Consider the following 11,949-nt stretch of genomic DNA (forward strand, 5'->3'; position numbering starts at 1 on the left):
CGGACACAAAGACGTCCTCTGTATTTATTAAAGATGGCCGACAGAGTCTTCATCGCTCTGTTTAATCCTCCTTCAGTATCAAAAGCAGAAATGAAAACCCCGCAGCCATCTGAAGAATGAAACGACTCGTCTTATCTCGGCGCCGCACGAAGCCTCAGACGAATATTCACCTGTTTTAAATTTATGCATTAAAGATGCTCCGGGCCGCTCTCTGCATACACGGCGGCCATTAAACAAATGGGATTCACATCAAATAATAAGCAGTTGGTGTGGTTTGTTCTCTCATCCGGACGCCAGCTCACACGGCGAGGTTCTCTCCCTTCATGTGAAGGAGGGCGGCCTCATCTTTTATTCATGATGAATGTCAGCCTGAGGCGCAGGAAGCCTTTTCATTCGCTTTAGTGAGATTACATTCGTTAAGTCATTTGTTAAATTGTAAAACAGGATAAGACCGCGTCAACATGCTCGCTGCGAGAGGCGCAGAAACAAACGTGTTGTCGTCACATCTGAGCTCCATGTGCAGGCTGTTAAAGGAGCAGTATGTAACTCTGACACCTAGTGTTTAACATGGGTACTGCAGGCAGATGTCTTTGTTTGTTTACAGTCAAGTCACATCGACGGCTGTTTGCTTTCGAGTCTTTTTGACAGGACGGGACAGAAAAGGAAGTCGGGAGAGAGGAGGGGGAGGAGCCTAGACGGCGCCAATCACCATCATGCACTCAAGATGGTGATTGATTGGTCAGTGATATTTATGGTCTTGGCCTTGACTCGGTCTCCATTCCTGAATGGTCGTGTCCTGGTCTCAGAGCTCTCTGGTCTTGGCTGTGTCTTGGTCTCGGTGGTCTGGCCAACAGCACTACACAACAGGATGTGACTAGAACAGCTGTCAATCAATCAAATTTCAAGATGGCGGCCATTTTCCAAGATGGCCATCTTAATGGAGCAATCAAGTGATATGATGGTTTATTTGGTGATACAAGCCTGAAAGTTAGCATGAGCAGTCTCCATGGGTCACTGGACAATAAGCCACCCACAGGTTCTTTCACAGGTAAATTTGAGCTTTGCCAGTGGGAGAAAACTCCTGACAGGTTTTACCAAACTGGACAGGTTGTGGGTGAGAAGTCAGACAAAACACAGTCAAACAACCTCTCTTGACAGAGCCTTTTGAAGAACCCAATACATTTCTATGAGAAAATGTATCATTTAAAGATGCACATGGCGTGACCCAGTCATCTTGAAAGATGGCCGGCATCATGAAATTTCAAGTGGAAGTGGGCGGTTTCTTGTCAAATGAGCCTATGAGACGGATCATACCAATTGTCATGCTTGTATCACCAATTAAATGATTTCTTAAGCCTAAATGCTCCACTATGGCGGCTGCCATTTTCCAAGATGGCCGCCATCATGAAATCTCAATTAGCTGTGGGTGGCTTATTGTCAAGTGACCCACAGAGACTGCTCATGCCAATGCTTACGCTTGTATCACCAAATACATTATATAAATATGTTTATAAAAATAATATTTTTTAACTGCCCCACTAAGGTGGCGGCCATCTTGGAAAATGGCCGCCATCTCGAAATTTCAATTGTCTTGGACAATTTTCTTGTCAAGTGACCCACAGAGACTGCTCAAGTTAATGTTTACACTTGTATCATAAATGAAAGCTTGTTGCACTTATCTCTTCACCACTGTGGGTCCGTCAGGCTGAAAACCAGGGACTTTATATGAGGAGGCGCTGCAGCTTTAAAAATGATGTCTATGATTAGGGCTGAGCGATTTATCGTTTTCTGATCGAAATCGTGATTTCAAAACACGCGATCACGTGATCGCCAAAGCCGCGGTTTTTGGCAGCGCTTCTTCCGACTGACCCAGGAGCTGTTGTTTCAATTTACACACACACACACACACACACGCCGTCTATTCTGCCCGTGTGTGTGTGTGCGTTTAGCCTGATACACAGCTCGACAGATAGCTCACAGGTTTCCTCCAATAAAGAAGCTGAAGTTTCTTTGTCCAGTCTTTAATAAAGGAAGCTGTAAAACTAAACAGACATCAAAACATAAGTTATTCATCTCATAATATGCTAAACAACCGAAAAGTCCGCTAGCTTGATGCTAACGTCTATGAGATTTTGAATAGGAATGCTAGCGGTTAGCATAGCGGATGTTTCAATTGTTATCTCATGTTGTAACTTTATTAAACAAACTCAAAAGAAACAATGAAAGACCTGACCATGAAATGACGCTCACAGGTAAATGTTTCAGCCGTGTGGATAGAAGAAAATATGAGACATTGTTGGCTTCTCTTGTTTCATAACTTCTGTGAACTAAGTCACCTACGGCAACCCCAAAGGCCCAAAATATATATCAACACTTATAATCAGATTTCTGTCAAACTGACACTAAAAACAAGAACATCACACGTCTGTGTGTTTCTTCTTAATAAATAAATCTGAAATCAATTCTTAACTTTAGTTTCCATTCTATTAATTAAAAGTTCTGGCATTTAAAGTTTTAACTGGTATGATGTCATTTCCTGTCATGTTTGTAAATGTTACATTGAGAACATTGCACGAGCTTGATTTGAAGAAAATCGTGATTCTGCCAGAAAAATCGCAATTCAATCTTTTCCTAAAATCGTTCATCGTTATCTATGATGATGGTAAAAGGTTGATTTTCTTTGTTTTACTGCGAACCTTAATTTGACTCATGTTTTTGAATTGATTTGTAGTTTTATAGTTTCTAGCTGTTCTGGATTTTATTTATTCTTCTCTGCAGCACTTTGATCAACTGAGCTTGTTATAAAGTGCTGAACAAATAAAGTTGGATGGGATGATCATGACCACATGACCACACAGTGAAAACACAAACAGATCTGATGTTATGTGCACGGTGATTTATTCACTCATTGGATCCCTTCTCCATCATGTGCTCGTCGTGCTCTGGACAGTTTCTGCTGGACGCCGTCTCGTCCTCCTGCTGTATCTGGAGCTGGCCCGGTTCAGTGTGGAGATCCGGCAGCATGCTGGTCACCTTATTGGCCTGGCTTATCAGCTGATCCAGGTGAAGTCTCACCTCTTGAGCCAGCTGCGGGTTCCACTCGTTGGTCTTGATCGGTAGTTCACTGTTCTGGAGGAATTCAGACACATCGTGCAGCTGCTTGTAAACAGCCAGGAGCTCTGTGCAGAGATTCTTCTGGCTGGTCTGAGGCTCACTGATCAGCCTTTCTGTTTCTTCACTGAGCTGTGCTGAGTACTCACTGTCCTCCTCCTCTTCATCGTTTAGAATGTCCTGATCCTCATCATCACTTTCCTCACTTTCACTGAACCGTAGCTTCAGCAGATCATCAGCTCGCTGCGTCTGATTCTTCACGTCTCTCTCCAGCCGCTCCACTTTCCTCTCCAGATAGCTCGTGTACTCTTCCTGAAAGTGCAGCTTCTCCTTCAGCTCCTCCGTCTTCTCCAGATTGCTCGTGTACCTTTCATAAAAGTGCAGCTTCTCCTCCTGCTTCTCCTCCAGCTTCTGCAGATCATCGGCTCGCTGCGTCTGATTCTCCACGTCTGTCTCCAGCTGCTCCACCTTCTCCTCCAGATAGCTCGTGTACTCTTCCCTAAAGCACTGCTTCTCCTCCTCCAGCTTCTTCAGAAGATCAGCTCGCTGCGTCACCATGTTTGTCTGCAGCTGCTCCACCAGCTCCTCCAGATACTGTAGTCTTACACGCGTAGAAACGTACAGCTCCTCCTTCAGCTCCTCCTTCAGCTCCTCCTTCAGCTCCTCCTGCTTCTCCTCCTTCAGCTTCTGCAGAGCGTCCATCTCCAGCTCGCAGTCTCTGGGCTGCCTGTCTCCGTCCTCTGACCTGCAGGGTGTGAGTGCTGTCTCCATCTTAGTCTGTTGGATAATGTTGCTGTAGAGTCTGTTTCTGTCTGTTTGTCTGTTGGACGATTTGTTTGTTTCTGAATCAGAAGTTCCAGATGCATCTTTTGACCTGCTGTTGTCATAGCAACAGTTGTAAAGACCTCGGCCCTCACAGCAGCGACATCACTGCTGTTTGTGTGCTTTTAAAATCTCCCCAGTGTTCTTAACAAGTGACCGAAACGTTACAAATAACAACATCAGGACTTTTCAGTGTGGCGGTTGCCTGGCGACCAGAGGAGGAAACAGGAAGTCATTCCAGGAAGTCAGCTGGATGCCAGGAAACAGCTTCACTCAACACCAAACTGGAAATTGTCATTTTAAGTGAATAAAAGATAAATAAACGTTTGACAGGGCCGAGTCACACACACACCGCTGCGCCGGGAGTGCAACAGTGGGGGGTTTGGTGCCTTGCTCAAGGACACCTCGGTAGTACTTGGGAAGTGGCCTGGCCTCTCTTGAGCTCCCAGAACCAAATTTTGTTTTGCACCGGGACTCCCTTCAGTTCCCAAACAAAATCCCATCCACCCCCCGAATGTGACTTTTGATGATAGCTTAGTGATTATGTTGAACGCCCCCCCACCCCGCCCCCATCCTGCTCTCTCCTCCCAGCATGCCTCTCTTCAGCTGTTCCATCCAGCTAAGGCAAAAGGCCTAAAACCTAAGTTTGAAAGTGAGATGTAAATCCACTGTGTCCGGTACGTTAGCCTCTGAAGCTGCAGGTCAGATTTCTCATTCGGAGGCTTCAGTGTACAAACGACCTCCTGGAACAGAAGGGTGGACGACCTCGTCACTCACATGATGTGATGACAGCGCTCCGTTCTCCCAGCATGCAAGGCGTGTGGTAGCAGCTGAAGCTGACATGCCTGTGATGCCGACATACCACTGATATCTGCAGCGAGGGCTGAGGATTACATGAGCATGCCTTTATGCAACACGCTCGTCTGCTGCAGAGACCAGAGCCTGCTGCAGAGACCAGAGTCTGCTGCAGAGACCAGAGCCTGCTGAAGAGACCAGAGTCTGCTGCAGAGACCAGAGCCTGCTGCAGAGACCAGAGCCTGCTGCAGAGACCAGAGCCTGCTGCAGAGACCAGAGCCTGCTGCAGAGACCAGAGCCTGCTGCAGAGACCAGAGTCTGCTGCAGAGACCAGAGCCTGCTGCAGAGACCAGAGTCTGCTGCAGAGACCAGAGCCTGCTGCAGAGACCAGAGTCTGCTGCAGAGACCAGAGTCTGCTGCAGAGACCAGAGCCTGCTGCAGAGACCAGAGTCTGCTGCAGAGACCAGAGCCTGCTGCAGAGACCAGAGTCTGCTGCAGAGACCAGAGTCTGCTGCAGAGACCAGAGCCTGCTGCAGAGACCAGAGCCTGCTGCAGAGACCAGAGTCTGCTGCAGAGACCAGAGCCTGCTGAAGAGACCAGAGTCTGCTGCAGAGACCAGAGCCTGCTGAAGAGACCAGAGCCTGCTGCAGAGACCAGAGTCTGCTGCAGAGACCAGAGCCTGCTGAAGAGACCAGAGCCTGCTGAAGAGACCAGAGTCTGCTGCAGAGACCAGAGCCTGCTGAAGAGACCAGAGCCTGCTGCAGAGACCAGAGCCTGCTCCTACACACTCGTCTGCTGCAGAGACCAGAGCCTGCTGAAGAGACCAGAGTCTGCTGCAGAGACCAGAGCCTGCTGCAGAGACCAGAGCCTGCTGCAGAGACCAGAGTCTGCTGCAGAGACCAGAGTCTGCTGCAGAGACCAGAGTCTGCTGCAGAGACCAGAGCCTGCTGCAGAGACCAGAGCCTGCTCCTACACGCTCGCCTGCTGCAGAGACCAGAGTCTGCTGCAGAGACCAGAGTCTGCTGCAGAGACCAGAGTCTGCTGCAGAGACCAGAGCCTGCTGCAGAGACCAGAGCCTGCTCCTGACAGCTGGACTCCAGCTCTTCACAGGAGAACTTTATGGGTTTTTAATGCACACTTTATGAAACAAAGCAAACCCTGTCTGGATCCAAATGAGTTCATGTTCACTGTTATGCTGATGATACTCCGGTATTTCTCTGTGAAACCCAAAAACTGAACTTTGTCGTCTCTGTTGGATTGTGGAGCAGATATTTAATCCCAGCGATGTTTATAGAACATGTTAGACCCCAGTTCATCAGCATTTGTTGTTTGTGCAATAATTCTGTGTGCAATCGCACCGTGCAACAAGGCCTGCAGGAAATAAAAGTCGGGGGATATCTGGCGGTTACGTCACGTGACCTCGGTCCTGCTGCATGTCATCGCCCCTCTCTCTCCTCCCAGCATGTCCTCACTCTCTTCTGCTGTCCATCCAATAAAAGCTCACAGGGAAAGGTAGAACATGCATGGTTGTGACAATGGGTCAGGATTGGTTGATCTGAACCGGTATCATGTGAGCTGAGGGTTTATTCATGTATGATAAATGGTAGTGAGGTGAACGAGTGAATAAGAGTCTGATCAGTGTGTAAATGTTGAGTCATCCACAACAGCAGGATGGAAAGTCGACCTCTAAATTCCTCCGGGTGAGGACGCAGGAATGTCTGCAGGGACACACGGGGGACTCCAGCGTCCCCTGCAGGGACACACAGGGGACTCCAGCGCCCCCTGCAGGAACACACGGGGGACTCCAGCGCCCCCTGCAGGAACACACGGGGGACTCCAGCGCCCCCTGCAGGGACACACGGGGGACTCCAGCGCCCCCTGCAGGAACACACGGGAGACTCCAGCGCCCCCTGCAGGAACACACGGGGGACTCCAGCGCCCCCTGCAGGGAGACACGGGGGACTCCAGCGCCCCCTGCAGGAACACACGGGGGACTCCAGCGCCCCCTGCAGGAACACACGGGGGACTCCAGCGCCCCCTGCAGGGAGACACGGGGACTCCAGCGCCCCCTGCAGGAACACACGGGGACTCCAGCGCCCCCTGCAGGGACACACGGGAGATGACACTCAGACGTCTGTGGTGGTAAAGCTGTATGTGATCCCACACAGTTCGTCCTGAGAGAGGGAACATAAAGCAGGAGGAGTAAAGAGGTGGGAGCTGCTCAAACTCTTCAGAGATGTCACAGAACAGGATTTTATTTAGCTCAGAGTGAAAGGAACATCCTGTCCTCTGCTGAGCTGTTGTTGAACTAAACAGTGAGAGTCTGACCCTCTCTGCATGGAGACACGTCACCGCCATGTGAAGTCTCTCTGCAGAGACGAGGCCTTGGAAAAAGTCTTACATAAACGTCCGTGGGTCACGCTCTGCAGGATCAAGTCCGTTCTTATGTAAGGGGCGTTTGATGAGCGGCGGCCTGAGGCTCTTCCTGCTGCAGACCCTCACACACACTTACAGCCCTCTCATCTTCAGACCCACTCTGATACGCCGAGTGAAGACATCCTCAGATCAGACCTGATGGTGGGAGCTGTTGTGTAACACCGATAACTAGAAGAGGTCACCGAGAGGTCAACAGAACAGTGACAGAACATCTGAGGATCAAACTCTTTGAAGGTGTTGAAACGTTGACTTGTTTTTTGGGCTTTTTCCAAAGTGGAGATCATGAAACCCAAGACCAGGTCTTATACTATAACTACTGTATAGCTGGCTCCGCCCCCTCCTCTCACACAAGCCAGCATGTGGTGGACACTGTAGCTTCAGTGTTTAGCCAGCTCAGCATGTGGTGGACACTGTAGCTTTAGTGTTTAGCCAGCTCTGCATGTGGTGGACACTGTAGCTTCAGTGTTTAGCCAGCTCTGCATGTGGTGGACACTGTAGCTTCAGTGTTTAGCCAGCTCTGCATGTGGTGGACACTGTAGCTTCAGTGTTTAGCCAGCTCTGCATGTGGTGGACACTGTAGCTTCAGTGTTTAGCCAGCTCTGCATGTGGTGAACACTGTAGCTTCAGTGTTTAGCCAGCTCTGCATGTGGTGGACACTGTAGCTTCAGTGTTTAGCCAGCTCTGCATGTGGTGGACACTGTAGCTTCAGTGTTTAGCCAGCTCTGCATGTGGTGGACACTGTAGCTTCAGTGTTTAGCCAGCTCTGCATGTGGTGGACACTGTAGCTTCAGTGTTTAGCCAGCTCTGCATGTGGTGGACACTGTAGCTTCAGTGTTTAGCCAGCTCTGCATGGGTCTGTAAAGCTTTCTGCGTTCTAACCTCTCTCCATGTTTCATCTCCAACATTGATCCTAGTTTGAGCAGCTTTCTGCTGCTGGAGCTTATTAGAAACATGCAGAGGCTTTTTAGCTCGGGTACAATCACTTCTATCTGAAGCAGTTCCACTGCCCGCTTCCATTGCTGCAACACCTGTTCACCTGATAACTGCTCTCATATCTGCCAAACCCAGGGGCGTCCAAAACGGCCTTCAAAGCCCCGCCTACCTTCTCTGGTCCAATCAGATCCAGAGCATTCAGGAGCAGAATCTAAAGTTAGAAGGAGGACATACTGGCTGCTGCATTGTTGACAGAGAAGCTTCAACTCAGCAGGTTTCCTTCATGATCACACAGGAAGAGAGCAGCTCTCTGATTGGCTGATGGATCATAGAGGAAGAGAGCAGCTCTCTGATTGGCTGATTGATCACACAGGAAGAGAGCAGCTCTCTGATTGGCTGATTGATCACAGAGGAAGAGAGCAGCTCTCTGGTTTAAATCTTTCCTCTCAGGATCAGCTGTGAAGCTGCAGACGGCCGGTCGATGATTGGACGTCGCACTCAGAGGGATGAACAGCAGAGGAGCAGCTTTAATGTCATTTCCTCTCAGCTCAGAAGCTTAACCCCTCGATTCCCAGCCACGAGACACTTCCCTGACTTCCGGAACATTTGTTCTGATTGTGTCTCAGTGCAAAGTGACGGACAACGTCTGACATCACCATGGCAACAGCCGGCATGCCCGTTTGACCCGTCCTCGCCCTCTGATGAAACGTGGGCGGAGCTGCAGCTGGCGGGGAACGTTTGCTGTGATTTTAGCGGCTCGTTAGCTAGGACAGAGTTTTTGTATTTCAGTGAAATCTGTCTGTACGAGTAAACAGTCACACACGCAGGGAGTAACATGCATCCAGGGAGGTTATTTCATCATGTGAATCTGTGTGATTTTACAGTTGAGCTCCACTTATTGAATCTGTATCTGGAGAAAACAATTTGTTCTGTAATAATGTCGAGATCTTTGGACTCGCTGTTGCAGGAATCAGAGGAGGGACGCATGTCCTGGAAGAGCTTCTGGATCAAAGACGAAGTCAAACTTCAGAGTCTTTGTTTCTGCACAGAGCTCATTGAAAGTCTCCTGGTTCCTCCCGCAGTCTGGTGTCTCCTCAGACTCCTCGGGTTCCTTTGAGCTTGACATTGAGCGTGTCGGCGTCTGACTCCTGAAAGAACAAAGAGCTGAACTCTCGATGGTGCAGGAGAGCAGCTCATCGCCACGGGCACAGAGAGCGAGCTGGAGACTCCCCGGGCGCTCTGCAGGGGGGGCGGGGCTTCACGCTGTGAGTTCCTCCTGAGCTGAGAGGAGGAGCTCTGAGTTTGGATGATTTCGTCTTTGAAGCTTCTGCCGTCTGGTCCTGAGAGCAGATTCATAAAAGCAGCAGAAGAACTGAAGACTCCTTCCATCCTCCACGTGTGATGAACGGCCTGTTATGGACACGCGTGATGAACGGCCTGTTATGGACACGTGTGATGAACGGCCTGTTATGGACACGCGTGATGAACGGCCTGTTATGGACACGCGTGATGAACGGCCTGTTATGGACACGTGTGATGAACGGTCTGTTATGGACACGCGTGATGAACGGCCTGTTATGGACACGTGTGATGAACGGCCTGTTATGGACACGCGTGATGAACGGCCTGTTATGGACACGCGTGATGAACGGCCTGTTATGGACACGCGTGATGAACGGCCTGTTATGGACACGCGTGATGAACGGCCTGTTATGGACACGCGTGATGAACGGCCTGTTATGGACACGCGTGATGAACGGCCTGTTATGGACACGCGTGATGAACGGCCTGTTATGGACACGCGTGATGAACGGCCTGTTATGGACACGTGTGATGAACGGCCTGTTATGGACACGCGTGATGAACGGCCCGTTATGGACACGCGTGATGAACGGTCTGTTATGGACACGTGTGATGAACGGCCTGTTATGGACACGCGTGATGAACGGCCTGTTATGGACACGTGTGATGAACGGCCTGTTATGGACACGTGTGATGAACGGCCTGTTATGGACACGTGTGATGAACGGCCCGTTATGGACACGTGTGATGAACGGCCTGTTATGGACACGTGTGATGAACGGCCTGTTATGGACACGTGTGATGAACGGCCCGTTATGGACACGTGTGATGAACGGTCTGTTATGGACACGTGTGATGAACGGCCTGTTATGGACACGTGTGATGAACGGCCTGTTATGGACACGTGTGATGAACGGCCTGTTATGGACACGTGTGATGAACGGTCTGTTATGGACACGTGTGATGAACGGCCTGTTATGGACACGTGTGATGAACGGCCTGTTATGGACACGCGTGATGAACGGCCCGTTATGGACACGTGTGATGAACGTGAGGTTCATCATCATGTCTGCAGCACAGAAGGATTCAAACAGCTCGTGGCTCCTTCATTTCATTCAGACAAACATGTTGAATCAGCCTGATGCACAGGAAACACTCGGCCTACACACAACTCAAACACCGGTCGCTAAGACCACAGACCAGAGACCAAGACCAGAGACCAGAGACCAAGACCAGAGACCAAGACCAGAGACAAGAGACCAAGACCAGAGACCAAGACCAGAGACCACCTCTGGCTGAGGGCTGCTGTACTGTACCTGCCTGTGGATAAAGGGGGACAGGGGCTCATTGACCTCTCCAGTCGGGTGGTTGCACTTCGCCTGCAGACTGTGCAGCGTCTGCTTTATGGCCCGCAGCGGCTGTGGACAGAGATGGCGGTTTTTCTGCTCCGTGGAGTGGGGGGGGCTGGACTACCACAAACACCTGTTCCTCTCGGACCTAAATGGCGTGGACCTGGCGGGGACAACAGCTTTTGATCGGTCCGTTCTGAAGGCCTGGAGTTCGGTGCTGTCCTTCTCCAGGGAGGAGCCGTACGGTCATGCGGGAGAAGAGCCGCTCTTCCACAGCCCTGTGGTTAGCAGCAGCCTGCTGGACTCAGGACTCTGCTCATGTGAGGCAGGCGTTTGTTGCTGCAGGAGGTTCAGCAAGGACTGCCACCTGGTTTCAGAGAAGCCCTGGGGCTCTATGGCCTCAGTCCACCTGCTGGCCCCCTGCTGTTTCCCTCACTGTCAGTGCGGGCTGTAGGGACACGACAACCTTCCCCGGACCTGCCGGTAATGGCCTCCGAAGCAAAGAGGGAACTTTACAGCACGGCCGTTAAAGTCCACCACAGAACCAAGCTAGCAACCCGCCCTGACTCCAAGTGGTCAGGCTGCGGGGTCGTCTCCCAGGGACAGCTGGAGGTCCCTGTACCGGCCTCCCATTGAGAAACGCTGTGTGGATCTCCAGTGGAGGGTGGTGCATGGGGCCGTGGCCACGAACAGACATGGAGGCCGCTTTGATGCCAGGACAGCGAGCCAGTGTGACGTTTGCCAGGCAGAGGAGACCCTGGAGCCTCGCGTCCCTCTTCACCACACTGGGTCCAGAAGCTGGGCCTGGTTCTTACCAGAGAGCTGTTTGTGTGGGGGCCCAAATTCAGCGTGGCACACTGGTGAACGGTCGGGCTGGTTCACTTTGTGTTGGGCCAGGCAAAGATGAGCATCTGGCTCACAAGGACCGCAGAGCCAGTCCAGGCTGCACAGACCCTGATCTGTTTAAACATGAAGACCAGACTCAGGACTGAGCAGGTGTACAGCTCACTGGGGGGGCAGCTGGGCGAGTTTGAGGCCGTGTGGACAGTGGGAAGGACTCTCTCTCTCTCTCTGTCTCTCTCTCTCTCTGTCTCTCTCTCTCTCTCTCTCTCTCCTCTCTCTCTCTCTCTCTCTCTCTCTCTCTCTCTCTCTCTCTCTCTCTCTCTCTCTCTCTCTCTCTCTCTCTCTCTCTCTCTCTCTC

General features: G+C 50.8%; 1 protein-coding gene across 2 annotated transcripts; it reads right to left on the reverse strand.

Annotated features, from left to right (window-relative positions):
* Positions 1 to 2,876: 2,876 nt before the first annotated feature.
* On the reverse strand, positions 2,877 to 3,882 carry LOC306819146 (uncharacterized protein; the record flags this gene model as incomplete). Of its 2 annotated transcripts, XM_079372909.1 has the most annotated exons (3): positions 2,877 to 3,519; positions 3,580 to 3,621; positions 3,691 to 3,882. In XM_079372909.1, 3 exons carry the CDS (start codon positions 3,880 to 3,882, stop codon positions 2,902 to 2,904), a joined length of 852 nt encoding a protein of 283 aa, XP_079229035.1. In that variant the 3' UTR covers positions 2,877 to 2,901. The 2 variants fall into 2 exon arrangements, with proteins under 2 accessions (XP_079229035.1, XP_079229036.1); XM_079372910.1 differs by having other exon boundaries at positions 2,878 to 3,621.
* Positions 3,883 to 11,949: the final 8,067 nt, after the last annotated feature.

This window comes from Symphodus melops, assembly GCF_947650265.1.
Source record: "Symphodus melops genome assembly, contig: scaffold_332, whole genome shotgun sequence".
Taxonomy (NCBI): Eukaryota; Metazoa; Chordata; class Actinopteri; order Labriformes; family Labridae; genus Symphodus; species Symphodus melops.